General features: G+C 32.0%; 1 protein-coding gene across 1 annotated transcript in view; it reads left to right on the forward strand.

Moving 5' to 3' along the window:
- Positions 1–1,636: 1,636 nt before the first annotated feature.
- LOC123660534 (frizzled-4) overlaps positions 1,637–15,771 on the forward strand; it is a 34,465-nt gene continuing 20,330 nt past the window's right edge. Inside the window, exon 1 of the mRNA XM_045595591.1 lies at positions 1,637–2,547. Within this exon, the coding sequence (XP_045451547.1) occupies positions 1,637–2,547 (911 nt within the window). The remainder of the gene's footprint in view (positions 2,548–15,771) is intronic.

Below are 15,771 nucleotides of genomic sequence, written 5' to 3' on the forward strand. Positions count from 1 at the left end.
TTAAAATTTCACAGTATGTGATGTATTGAATATAAGTTTTTGAAAACAAAGTAAAATTCGAATTTTAATGGTTTAGAATAAACATTTTTAATGTCCATCGCACGGTACTTATTTATCATGATTTTTAGACAAGATATAGGGTTAGGTTAGTTAGGTTAAAAATTATGTAGGTGCCTTTTTAATATTTTTAGATCTTTTTCGTTTATATTTAAGCGAGATCTGGCAATAGCAGTTTTTTAGTAATACCCAATAGTTCTGCTTTTATTGAATAATTTTTTCCACTGCTACGTTCTTGATGTTCTTATTTTTTACTTGATAATTGTTGATGTAAATTAGGATCCTTTTTTTTAATTTTAACAATTTTTTTACCTATTTTAAGAGATGAATTCAAATAATTTTGGTACAGTTCGATGCATTCTACGCAATAACTTAATATAAAAAATTCGAGTAACTCGAAAATTTAAGAGTGGGTTTTCGAAAAAAGGTACTTGTTATTACTATTCAATTCGAGCATGATTAACGCTTAATTTAAGTACAACGAGATCACTTGAAAATATTCATTTGGTAGTGATAATCGTACGCATTGTAATCTGTTAACTATCGCTATCAAAAAATCGATATTTCGATAAAAGATACCAGCAGTATTGATAAGCCGTATACACAATACACATAACACTGCATTTTTTACCCGACTACAAAAAAGGAGGAGGTTAATAAATTCGACATATATATATATATATATATATATATATATATATATATATATATATATATATATATGTATATTATGTATGTTCGGGGATAACTTCGTCGTTTATGAACCGATTTTGATAATTCCTTTTTTCTTGGAAAGGAGATATCTTAAGAATGGTGCCATGATAGGGGATCTCATGCATGGTGGATGATGGAATCCCAGAGAAATTCAGGGAAACCCTCGAAAATCGTAGTGACGACTAGTACGTTTGTTAATTTTTCGTCTATTTACGTTTTATAACTCGTCGATGTAATTGAAGTCGGTTTTTTTCGTTTGCTAGCAAACACAATTATCGTCTTTATTAATACAACTAGAACTTTGGTTTTACGTAACTTGTGAACGGAAAACTAAAATACTTTAAAACTATTTTTATTAATCTTTAAAGTATTTTATCATAATTACTTGAGGTTTTTGTTTTCGTCTCGGTAGTTTTAAGTATATTAATGTATTATATGAAATGTGATATACGAAAATTAAGCAATGTCTATATGAATTTTAAATTTTACGCTGTTAAAATGTTATTAAATTCAAATCGCACAGTGTACGTGTCTCTTTATGTTTTGATAACAAGCATCGGGCAAGCCGAGGATGAGGACGGTTGTTCATATAACGAGACTCGCACCGCTTTGGACAGCGACCGCGCCACGAGTCACGACTCCTCACTAATTTCCCTCCCTTTCCTTCTGATAGTATCGCGCATACCTGCCGACCTTTTTGTTTTTGTAGTTTGTAGCAGGGAGCTCTCCCCGCGGAGTGGCGGCTGATCGCAGCATAACGTCTATAGACGCGTTACGGTGCACACGTACAGCGTTCGAAGAAAACCCGCGCGAAAATATTTACGATACAATGCAATTTGTTATGTGACTATTAACAAAATTAAAAATGCAGTGTTTAATTTTATTATTTTTCTCTGTGACCTTCGTTTTCGAAACAGCCGCTGAGGCTTCTGTGAGGACATGTGAACCTATTAAAGTGGCGATGTGCAAGAACATTGGATACAATCAAACTGGAATGCCGAACTTGGCTCGACATACACTTCAAGCAGATGCTGATGTGACGCTGCAAACTTTTAGTCCACTCGTACAATACGGATGTTCATCACAGTTACATTTATTTTTGTGTTCGGTTTATGTTCCCATGTGCACCGATAAGGTTGCTTTACCTATCGGACCTTGTAGAGGTCTATGTGAGAGTGTTTACGCAAGATGTTATCCGGTCCTAAGAGGTTTCGGTTTCCCGTGGCCGGCAGAATTAGACTGTTCTCTGTTCCCAGCGGAGAATAATCACGAACATATGTGTATGGAAGGTCCAGGTGAACGTGCGCCACCTTTAGGGAACATTCCACTTGACGCTACCAATTCAGTCGGTAGAGGTGCTTGCAGGCAACTTGTGAAACCAAATAGTTGGGTTTGGGTCAGAGGATCGGGTCGATGTGCACAATTCTGTGACGCAGAAGTACTATGGGAAAGCGGAGAACGCAAAGCGGCAGAAGTGTGGCTGGCGACGTGGGCTGCATTGAGTTTTGCATGTACCCTTGCGGCTGTAGGGGCACAATTGGCCTGTGGAGATAGAGGTGGAGCCGGTGAAAGAGCTCTGGTGCTGGTAGCACTTTGCAGATGTGCAGCCGCAGCAGGATGGGGTGTTCGTGCTGCAGCCGGCCGCACGGCAGCCGGTTGTGCCAAGGACTCTACGTCGCCAACACGGATGTTGCTTGCACATGATGGATTAGCCAACCCTAATTGTGCTGTCGTCTTCTTATTGCTGTATTACTTCGGCTTAGCAGCTTCGGTTTGGTAAGTTTTTCATATTATTTATTTAAAATATACTAACTTATCAGATAAGAAATAATTTATAGATTTGTAATGAAAACCATCTGCGTTACAAACTTGAAACCAAGCAAGGAGGTTTGTTTTAAGTACTTTGTAAACTTGTGGCTACAAGCTTATACTCTACTTTAAATAATAATTTATAGGCAACAATTTAAAATATTGTGTATGAATAATAAATATTTTTATACTTGTAAAATTAAAATACTTTGCAAAAGGACCGTCAAGAATAAAACTTTTATATTATGAATACTCACAAAAAATCGCAAAACGAACAATAGGAATCCCCTGGAAGACCAGTCCGAAATTACAATGGTCCTATTACACCTTTGGATATCTGATACCTGCTCCATTGAATCCATCCTGTCTATAAATAAATCTAAACTTTTGTCACCAATAAATTATGTTCAACTGTACCGTCTAACAAATCCAAGAAACTATTGAAACAAATTTTTAAAATAAAAAATAATGTCAGTTTACCGTCAGGAAGCTGACTAAATTAAAAGACAAATTTGAATATGAATAGTAAAGCTCAAATTTCTCGAAAAGCTACTGGAGTTTACCTTTTGTTTCATAGCAATAAGTTACGCTCTGTAAAAATTTAAAGCAAACGGACTTATTGTCCAGTTATGTTGCGTCGACCATTATTTTAAACATGGAATTTTTTAACGTTCTTGACCGGCATTAGCTTTGATCTTTCTTTGCACTATCTGTCATTTATGTGAAACTAACGAATACCTATATAATTTAACGTCCTTTTCAGTACAGTAACAAGTCCTTGGTCAAAATTTTATTTAAAAGAACAGGTTTTTTAACTATTAACATAAATCATAAAAGTTCTTTGAAAAACTGTTTCTGATTTTTTCTCGTGGAAAAGACGGGCCATAAAAACGAAGGAATTGAGAACTAAAATAAACGAGGTTCAATAAATCACTTCACAGGCAACTACACTAGTCAAAAGCGGGCACACAACACATCGTGGAATCCAATAGCAATTGCGTCTCCGAAATATTTTTACATTTGTTACTTAAAAGATGATGGAATTATAGAATGTTTATATAATTATGTGCTTTTATTAGTTACATATTACTCATATGTTATTTATTAGCATGATACGAGATTCAGCATAAATACTTAGCATATCGCATGTCCGTATAAATTCTTTGTACCTTTAAGGAAGTAATTAATACCCTTCGAAAATAGCAGCACCCTCGATGGGAGGACTTTTATTTCATTTCTTTGAACGTAAGTTAAGGACGCTAATTGTAGGAGTTCTATGCGCTCATAAACTTTTTTAGGGTTCTATAGTTAAATGCATTAACCGGACCTCATTATAAGTAGCTGTTTGTCGTAAAAAGTAATCAGTGTAAATTCTTGTGCTTGTGTTTAAATGTATTGATTTATTATTATTATACTCTTATCGCTTTTTAACAAATAATAAATAGTAAAAAAGAATTGGTAGAATATTTTTTTTTTTATTTTTTTTTTTTATCGATTTAAGGATATTCAAGAAAAAAATGTTTTTTTTTGTGTGACTTGTATGCAGATACGCTTGATTTAAAATAAAACAAAGAGTCTAGTATATTTTATAACGTTAACGTGAAATCCATTTTCAGTTGTATCTTACTTGTAATGATAAACTTATTGTGAATTTTTATTCAACTACTAAACTAACTATTATGTATATGTATTTCTCTTAAAACGAATAAAAATGTTGCGTTATACTATTTTTAAACTTTAGAACACTAATAAAGTTTCAAAATTTTACATATTTTAATCAACAATTCTCTCAAATGACACCTAATTATTACCGTCACCTCGTCTCAGAAACTCGTTCAGCTTACAGTTTATGGCGGACGTTATTAATTTCTGAGAAATACTCATTTTCTTATAGATCCAGCTCGTTATGATAACTTTACGTAGATTTACGTTCTGCGGTGTTCTTTCACAGCGTATCTGATAGGCCCACCGACAGATATTAATGCTCGCTGTTGATAGTTGTACTGTGTCTGTTCTTTTTATTTAAATGTGTTTACGTGATCATTTTTTTACGCTCTGACAGTTTCGATTGCTAAATTATTTTTAAGCGGTTACATGTTAAGCATGCTAAGGAAGAAGAACGTGGAAGGAGATGGCAAACATTTATAGGAACATTGGCACATTTATGAATAGGTACTAATATGAGACGCTTCTCACGGTTTCACCTGGATTATTTTTGATTTCGTGGATATGTCGGCATAAAAGGTAGCCTGTATAATAATCTAGATCTCTATCAATTTACGTAAATTGTTGCCGGTTAGCCGGATATTCGCCCGCCAAATATCCGGCTAACCGGCTACAAGGTTACCCGAATATCCGGTTCGTGGTATCTGGCTAAACTGCTATCCGTTTCATATCTAAATATTACTAAGTCCGTCTGTCAAGTTTGCACAACGACTAAGATGAGCAGTTCGTGGTATGGATACCTACTCATTAATATTATGAAAAATATCATCAATCATTTCACCAGTTTGACTGAAGGTTCATCAATTCGTCCAGTAATTATACTATTTAAAATATTAACAGCATTTTAATTAATAGCAGGCCTACGAGTATATTTAAACCTACTTTCGATGTTATAGATTAGGGTTTTCTTACTGTTTACCAACACAATTCTATGAGCCCTACTCGTACCGTAATGCTTTATAACTAACTTCCTATAGTTTACATTAATAAATAAAATATTATTAAAACATTCTAAAAAGATTCGAATTCCTGAACATGAGATTAATAAACTGAAATTTTTATCTATCATTATTTGTTTGATGAAATATTTGATAGGAAAAGGTATGATTGTTAATTTTAATTAGTTATTACGTTAAAGTTATTACGTTACTAAGTACAGGTAAATTATAGAAATAATGTCTATACTATGACAGCGTGACCTCAAGAACCTCAAAACATAAAGTTAATGAGCGAAAGTTGCCATTATGAATATATCAATAGATTTCTTGTTTATACAACGAGTGCAGTATAATGACATATCAGAACTAGTTAGCTGGCACAGCATATTGTGGTCTGAGCGTAATGAGAAATACCAAATTGGTTTTGTATCCACGCGAAGGCCCTATTCAACTCGGTGCAATGATCTGTAACGCTTGGTGCACATGGTTTTCATAGGCACTACTATGAAAAACTTATAAATATTACACGTTTAAAGCACATATTACAGATGGTATATGTATTTTATATTATTTTAAACATGATTTAATATTTTATAATGATTTAATAATTCTGATTTAAAATACATCTAAAATATTTAATCCAATATAATGTTGTAAATTCAGAAATTGAATTAAAGCTATTTTATTTTACAATATTTTAATATATTATTTTCCGTGTTTTTGTAACCCGACCTTAATAGTACGGAGCATAATCGTTTTAGTTTAGAAAATTCAAAACTCTGCTCGTGTATCATTATTATGCTATTCGTAAATAACAGTAATTTTATTTTCATTTAGAGGGAGTACCGGAGACGAGGTTCTTGCGATAAAGTAATGTGTTATGTTACATCTGGTTGTTCGTGAATATTACCTTAGAAATTTTTTGTAAATATAATAATTTAATAGCATAGTGAGATTTGAAAAGTTTATGCAAATTGTTAGAAGTTGGCAGAGTAAAGTTTGTATGCAATCAACCACTTCAATGGATTTTAATTTATCTTACTTACAAAGTAAGAAAATAAGTTTAATTTTAAATTTTTTATAAATAACAAAATATTGATATTATAGTGTATTCGATATTTAAAATACATTAACTAGTTTCGCAACGTGGTACCGCTGATATGTAATCTTGGTGCAGTTCATAATTTCTTGTTTATTTTAAATTTCGTTGCGGCAGCCGATGTAATCTTAACACGAACTCTCCGCCCTGCACCGAATGGTATGCTCGTTAGTAGGGCCGCGCCTGGCGACGGTATAAATTAATAAACTATCGATAAAACGGAATTTATTACTAAAGGAATTTACTAATAAAATTTTAAAAGAAAACACGTGTACATTAATACTGTAATGACGAAATATAAAATTATTTTTATCATAGGTAGGTAGGTATGCATGTTTACTGAATTTTGAAGTATCGATGTAAAGTATAAAATGTAAGGTATACTTGTAAATATTAAGAAATTATATTCATTCCATAACTATGCATAAATTGATTTATTGTTATTATTATTAGGTTTTTATATTGATTATATGTGCGTAGTTTAATTTTTTTCAGATATAAATTAAATAATAAAAATACATAAACAATCGACAATACAACCAGCATTGATCAGCTCTATAAGAAAAGATTCGATCCCCTGCGCCCGCGCCGTAATTGGGATGCTAATCAGATGCTGAACTCGTGTCATCTCTTATCCACTTATAAGAGGGATATGCCGTCTCTCTCACTCAAAAACCGCATCGAAGGCGGAGGGTCTTCAATCATCCGGCAATAAGCACGGACGTCGTTCCCTGAGGCTCGCTCCATCGTAATCACTGTAGTTTGCACTGGCAGAATAATTTTCATTGGTAACAACCAGGCGATACATCGAAAGACGAGATCGCAAATCCTTGTTCCAACTTTCAATTTATGAATTGGTTATTATCTATTATACTGTTGTTTCGTTATTATGATTACGACTGTAAGTTAATTTTCTATTTCATTTGTTGTTTCTGTTTATAGAATTCTTTGGAATTTTAAGCCTTATTGAAACGTTAAAATTAATTCACTGGTTTTTTAAAAAGGTTTCATTATTTTATTTTAATGATACTGTTTGCTTGTGTTTTTGTTATCTTATATTTAACTTTATATTATATTTATGTATATATTATTTATTTTTTAATAATGCAGGTAACCGTGCATGCAGTCTATACCAACCTATACGTATTATAAAGTTAAACAGTTTGCAAAAACGCTCTAACCTCAGACTGCCTGTCTGATAAAAAAAATGCTTTATAAAACTTGTTCATTAATGAAGATTGTGGGCTGTAAAAGATCACTCTACGATTCATATAAAGAGCTTTGCACTAACCATAAAGTCGTCGCCTTGTTATATAATAAAACTGATATGATATTTTATCTCTGTTTGCGTTATAAATCTTAGATAAACATTTAGGACACTAACAATCAAAGCTATCGTTTTATAAGTCCTAGATCAGTGGCTACGCAGAACAAACAGCTTCCTTTGCTGGTTTTGATTTAGTTGGAAACCGAGATCGAAGGATAGTCGAGAAGTAAAATAGCCGACGGTCGTGTTCACCTTCGAAACACAAAGGAACCGAGAAAGGATTCTGCATATCTGTTGCGGTGATCGCGCCGCCTGAGATGCTATCGAACTCTACTCATTATTGGAACTCGCTTTCTTGGTCAAAGTATACCCGAAAGTGGTAGAGGCGACACTGTTTTATTTGTATTGGGTTAAATATATGACTGGGATTTTTTTTTAATTCTTAATTTATAACCTAGGCTCTTGTAGATGTAATTGTGTTCAGTTGAACATAATTTAATAGTAAATTTATTGAGTTTAAGAATTAACACCTATTTTTTACAATCGTTGTATATATTATGTAATGTTTATGGGTAACATTACAAAAGTTAGACATGTTTAAGTTCATTTTTAATTTGTAACTATTACATTTTTTACATAGCAACCCTTTTTTTGTTATCATGCCAAAGATTCATTTAAATTTTTTTGAGTGTACTGTAGTAAATCAGGCTTGTTACCACGATGCACGCTCTGAGATACCCACAACACGGCTCCGCTCGTGGCGGCGATACGATCTCCATTGTTATACAATACTCGCCCGACTTTGAACTTAGGTTACACTATTTATCACTTTCTCCCTCACGTGTTTAGTTACCGTAATCTGTAATATAATCTTTACAATCCTGTTTTACGAGATTGGTCGCATACGAGTATCGTCGCTGTCAAAACGTAATAGGATTCTTGAAGTGTGAGCTGATTTTATTATGGCCATACTTTAGATTTTTATATGGCATCATGCTATTCAAATATATATTCGACAATCTGTTGCTCTCACAGACAAGGACTTACATACAAACAGAAGCATTTTTGATTGGTATTTTGACTTAATGTCGTTAAAAACAGTGAACTGGTTCCCATTATGTAATTAAATGAGGCCTATTTAAACGAAGTTCCACGTAAAATCGTGTACTGAAGGCCAACCGAATTATACCTCGGCAGTGGGTGGGCTGGTCTCTGAAACAACCTCGTTTGTTGGTTTTCGATGATGGATAGCCGTGTAATTAAGGACGGTTATACGTAGACCCGCCTCAGAACTGGATGCTTGACAGAAAATTTTAAAATTAATGTTAATGTCTAGGTAGGCAGCAATCAACTCCTTATTATCTTTAGTAAATTGCTGCAAATACAAAACAAGATCATCTCATGAATTACGCATATAGCCTCGCTACGTAATTTCTGTTATAATAGAATAAATTACCCATTTTATTGGTTTACGGAATACGTTTCTTATTTATAGAAAGCTATCAGCGTTCCTGTTCAAGCTATTATAGTTTTTTTTTTAAATAAAGTGTGATATTGAAACTTTATATCTAAATAGAATCAATTTCTTTATGTAAAATAACTTGGTGTCTACAAAAAAAAATGTATATAATGTATTTAAAAAAAATGTCATTTGCTGTAGTTTACAATTATGACAATATTTTTGCTACTATGAGTCGTAATTTAGTAATATTTGAATGACTTTCTTATAAGTTTAAATAAAAACAGCATTTTGTTTAAATTTATTCTGTATAAAATATAACCATCAGTAGTTTCAAATTGCGATTAAAAACAAATAGGCAAATTTTTCCTTTTAATAATGCAAAATGTTTTGTTTGAAATGTATAGACTGTCTAGTGAGCAATCTCAAGTCGCTAATGTAAGTGAAAGCTCTTATCGGGAATACAACAATGAGATCGCATGCACAGCGTAACTCCAAGAATCAGGGGTGACCATAATAATTTACTTAAAAATGTAACGTTAATGTACCATAATTATTTTATTATCTACTAGTAAACTGTGTTATATTTTCGTTAAAGGAAGCATAAAAAGTTAATCAGTTTTAGTAGCAAAACTTAACATATTTTTTTAGATTAAGTCCCTATTTTTACTCCATTCGTTCCACTTTTATTAGTTAGGTAATTAATTCCTGTCACGGTCATAAATAAAGTTTCAGGATTAATTAATCTTTAAGAGTCACAAATATAGCGTCACCTTACATGAACGGATGCGCCTGTGTTTAGCGCCTACTCCCACAAACAAGCCAGGCAACCACTGAGTTGTTTTAAAAGCTTTCACAGCTCATTTTCACACCGGCAACACTATCCCGAGAAATTTCCGTTAAGATAAAAAAAATTGTAATTTATTCGATTTTTCGTTCGCATTTAAAACTTTACGTGCTTTTCAATTTCTATTTGTTCTAATTATTAATCGTTTGGAAAATACTTATCATTTATCAGCTCAAATTCAAATACGTTTTTTTTTTAGCTTAAAGTGGACACTTCATGTAATTATGGTTTTATTTATCATTATCTAATTATTTATTAATTAAATAGATTATATTATTTTTAGGTTTTAGGACGAAAAATTATAAACAAATATAATATATAAATAAATTGACTACTACTATTACTAATTGATTGATTGAATTTGAAATATATAAATAATATATATATAAATTGACTTTGACAATATATATATATATATATAAATATATATATATATATATATATATATATATATATATATATATATATATAAATTGGGATTGACTTAAATATTTCGTTTGTTACAATTCAAAGCAATAAATATTCCTGAACGACCGATTCAATTCTCAAAACAGTAAATCGTGTGTTCTAAACAAAACAAGAACCTATTCCTTACATGACCCAGACGGTTTTAGTATTTTCAATTTTAGATTTTCTACAGGGCTAGTTTCTTTCTCAGAAAACGGCGGTCTTTGTTAGTAAATTGTTCGTTTTGGAAGACAAGTTGAAATGTTGCGTCGTTCAGTTAAATAAAAGAGGGATTGTGGCGGGGCTTGGGAGATCAGGTAGGCTTTTTTGTCTCTCAGCCGGGGTATGGCTGGTGGAAAAAAAATATGTGTGTAGCCTCGGGCAAAGTGAATGTTTTGTACACATGTGCGGTTATCCTAATTATTAATATTTGTAACTGTTCTTGTATAAATTTAATCTACAATACGGATATTCAGGTACATTTTTAAATTATAGTGAAGAAATGCATATAATGGAACAAAGATTTAATACATAATATTAACCTTGTACGCACTATATTTTAGAATCTCAAATACCCTAAAATTAATTTTTTTCTGTCAAATTTAAGCATAGAGTTTTTTGTTCGTAGATACATGTTTAATTCTGTAACTTTTAAAGACGTTCATAAATTAAAGAATCCTAAATAAGAAAACTATTTTGAATAAACGAATGCGTTGCCATGTTCTTGTTTAATTCTAAAAATACCCACAACCACACAAGTCACACTGTAACATGATATTTGGAAGCTGCAACAACTCATGTCTACACAACGTTTATTTTGTATTCATTATAAGCCGTAATATTATACTAAAGTTACATTATATGAATTTAAAACGTGTATGTATTTCTTGAAATAGGTGATTTTACGTTTTCAAAATGGCTCCCGTTAAATAACAGCCATGGCGCGGGGATCGATCCTAAACAAACAGTGATTTCCATTAATGTCTGACGGACGGACGGACATAGGCGCATATATTTATTGATTTATTGATCGTAAGCAGAAATCCCGACAGTCGTAATTTAAACATGGAGCCGAAGCCGCCCGAAATGCTTTGGGATGCGTCGGACAGGATAATGTTTGGACAGGCTCATGATAAAATGTTTCATCATCTTTTTTTAAATATAAATAAACATAAAATGCGCAAGCTCTATTTCGTTTATATTATATGATTTAATTTTTCTATAAACTATGTTTATTCGTTTTAATATATATACGTTTTATTATAATACGGGTGCAATGCTGATACTAAATGTAAAGTTAATACTTGAAATGTAAGCACAAAAAATGTATTTATTTACGACATCATATTAGAAACCTCTAAAACTATCAGCGTTCCTCTACTATATTACGCATGTATTATACATATAAACCTTCCTCTGGAATCAGTCTATTTACCGAAAACCGCATCAAAATCCGTTGCCTAATTTTAAAGATCTATGGATACAGACAGCGGGAAGCGACTTTGTTTTATACTATGTAGTGATTTAGGTTATATCAAAATGGCTTACATTATTGTACGTTCGTATTTTTTATGAAGCAAAAGATATCAGTTCAAAAACTTTTACGGCATAAAGTACTAGTGTTTAAGACATTTAATTCTTTTTAAAGAACATATTAAATCCAAGATTTACTCAATACCGTTCTTGTTCCATCAACTCTCGCTTCCCGCTAAGCAGATGCACATGTCTACGCCGCGGGATACAACTATGTATGGCTTTTGTTGTTATCTCCGTCTTTTTCACACTCAAATTAATTTCATTTGGGGAAAAAGGGATAAAAGACCTTGTTTTACAAATTATTTTACAGCAGAGATATTTTTACGTCGTGTCTTACGATCTAAGATAACACGGACTAACTAGAATATGAATTCTTCTTAATTTGTGTTTGTAATGTAATAATAAATATATATTGTTAATTTTAACTGCGTACTATTTATTATAAAGACAGTGTTAAGAGATAAGATCGTAATCCGATGTATAATTTATAGACTAGTAGATATGTGCTTAGTAAAGTAAATAATAATTTGATATTTTTTTGTAAGCATTCAGTTTCAATTTATACCTATTTTATATCTAAATAAGCAGTTCATTGTTATGTGAGGTAAAATTTCTAAGTTTGATTGTTACGTACCTATTTTACAAGATTTTAACTAAATAATAATTGAAGCGTGATCAAATTTCTTATCCTATCGACTTACATCGTTATCTTTTACATAAAACATCGTGATTCAATATTTATGCGTCTCCCTTTTTCAACAATACAATTCGAGTCAGCTTATTATGTTTCGAAAGAAATGAGAGTCGATTGTATGTAAAATAATGTTCATAAATTCGATTAAACGAGATCGTACATAGAGCGGGGTCAACGCATTCTCGTTGTACTTATGTACCTATAATTATATTTTATGATGTTGGCCAATTTAGGAAACGAGATTTTGAGCCTCGTTAGTTTTTGATCTGGATTTGTTGAATACCTACTTTAAAAAACTACTTCTGTTTCAAACGTATTAAACCTAACTACATAGTATCGTACATTATATTATATACAATTTAATAATTACTGTTAACTGTTATATACCTTAGTAATAATAACAAATTTAATAATTGTAGGTAAATAGACTGCCTTAATACGACAATGAAAAAGTTGTAGGTTCGAATCTGACTATTTTAACAATTGGTATTAACTATTTCGATTAAAATAATAAGCTATGGACTATGAATAAAAGAATTAGACGCTTTCTTTTACTTTTTTTTCTTTTATTACATAACAAAGCATTTATTTCATATCAATTTAGCCTTTAAATAAACATTATACATATTTACAATGATAAAATTTATATAAAAACTTGAATCTCAAGTTTTCATAGCAGTTGTTGTGTATGTAGATACCCAATAAAAAGTATGTTATACATTTATAAATAGTTATTATTGGCCATAATTTAATAACACCTAAAGTTTACGAACCACATCGAGTGATAAAGGCAATGGAGTTTATATCAGGTTCGTCTAACATGCGAGCCGTGTGAAGAACGCGTTAAATCTAAAAGCCCGTGGCGAATTTTGATGCGCGAACAACGCATACCATACCTACATCGACAACACTTCAAGTGTTGAATAAAAAACAAATTAAAACTATTAAAGTCATTTTTATTTTTATAACACATTATATAATAAGATGTGATGATGTGAGTAGGAGAAAATTTATCGCTTATTTTAGGTATTTTAGAAAAAGTAATATAAGAATTAAAATAAATTATCTTAAAAAGAGCAAGCATTAATTGATTTATATAACTAAACTAAACTTAATAATCTCATTAAAATAATATTCACTGCTAACTATTAGAATTTGAAATGATATTTTTTTAAAAATTCAATAAATTTAATAAACAATTAGTTAACTTATATTAAAAGAAGTGAACTAAAAGATTATCTTAAAATTTAATTTAATTATTAAAATCTACAATTAAATCTTATTTGTATACTTTATCTGCACGTATCATAATTAAATAGTGTTGATGTACGGTCGTAACAAGTTCACGGCTTGAGTTATTACTTAATTCAGATACAATTTATGTTCCGTGAATTTTACAAGGCTACAGACCAACACCTTATCAAAGCTATTTCAAAAACAAGTGTGCTTTAAGCTGAGCGACTGAAGTAAAACTTCTTTAGCTCCATCTAACTCATATCTCCATCTCAACTTCCGTTTCAAGGTCCTGGAGAAGGAAAACTTCATTTGAAACCCGGAATGGGGTCTCCGTCAAGCAGTCGTGGCATAACTCTAAAATGCGAAAAACTCCTGCAGCAGAACTGGCTCCACACGTATCGAGTCGTCGTTCCTGTGGGCCTAGCCGGTGAGGTCGAGAGGGTGGCGCAGAGCTTAGGCAACTCTGCGTATTCCTGAAGAGTGACCTAGGCGACACAGTGTCTGTCTGACATTATCTAAATCGTCTACAATAGACGGACTAAGGCCAATGAGAATGAATGATCTAAATTGTATTGTTTTTTGATGATCGCTAAGCTGTACGGTAAAAAGACTATCGTAAAAATATGTTAGAGCTATTAATATAATAGTGTTTATACATTAACCTTGGGACACATTTAGACTGAGTTTTAGAATTGCTTTAGAATTGTTCCACTGTGCTTTGCACGCAGATATCCCTGCGGACAGAAGGTGGAAGGAATTCTTTCGAATTACACGGCCTTCCTGTGTTCCGGTAGGTTTTCCCGCCGTAGCCGCGGCGAAAAAAGCTGAAACGGCTAAACAGCACAAATATTGGTCACTAATTACAAAATACATCTTGGTGCGGTCGGAAACACTTGGACCTTGGAGTAGAAGTGCTAAAAATGTTATAAAGATTCAACTCCTCGTCTTATTGCCTCCACTGGTGACAAGAGGATTGGTGCATTTATTGCCCAGAGAATCGGCTTAGCGATTAAACGGAAAAATGCTGCCAGTTCTTGGCATTATTCCATGTCAACATGATTTGTACCGGATGATATCACGCTCATAATTTGTATTTATAAATATTTAGTTCTTAAGTTGTGAATTTTAAATATGTACCTATAAATAATATTGAAAAATTTCGAAATAAATGTATTTAAATTTAAATATTACACAAATATAACACTTATAGTTTTTACGTAAGAATATAATCTAATACAAGAAAGAATGTTTGTATTATTTTTTATTTTATTTTATAAGTTTTAAAACAGATGAGAATCAACAGGATCCCGTTATAAGTAAATCTACTGTACTTAGTATTATAAGATATAAGTTCTCTATATAGATAATGCTTTAATTTAAAATACCTAGTTGAACCTAGTTTTGAATAATTTCGCAATAAAAGCTCAAGCAAGCGACCGGTTGTTAGTTTATGATATATTATAAACAGCTCTAGTGGCAAGTTTTGCTTATTTATAGAATGAATGTTTGCGTCTAATTGTTACGCGTAATAATTTTATGATGCAAACTTTTTTATATTTTGCTTTAGGTATAAATTGTAACAATGGGCTCGATAAACTTTAAGAGTTAAAATGTTTACTAATTTATTTATAAAATTGGAATCACACAAAATGATTTTACGTAAGTAATCTATTTCTATACCTTTCACTTATTGAATGATTTCTATTTTTTTGTCATTAAGTATTTTATTTTTTTAATAATACATACATATGTTCGCTTCGCTTCAGCCTGTAATATCCTATTGCTTGCCTTTTTCCCCATGTGAATCAGAGCTTAATCCACCACGCTGCGCCAATGCAGGTTGTCGGATATATTCCCCACTATGAGTAATGATCGCTATCAGGTGTACATGATAACAACCGGGACCGACGATGGCTTAACGTGCTCTCCGCGGCACGGTGGAG

Source organism: Melitaea cinxia, chromosome 15, assembly GCF_905220565.1.
Source record: "Melitaea cinxia chromosome 15, ilMelCinx1.1, whole genome shotgun sequence".
Classification (NCBI taxonomy): domain Eukaryota; kingdom Metazoa; phylum Arthropoda; class Insecta; order Lepidoptera; family Nymphalidae; genus Melitaea; species Melitaea cinxia.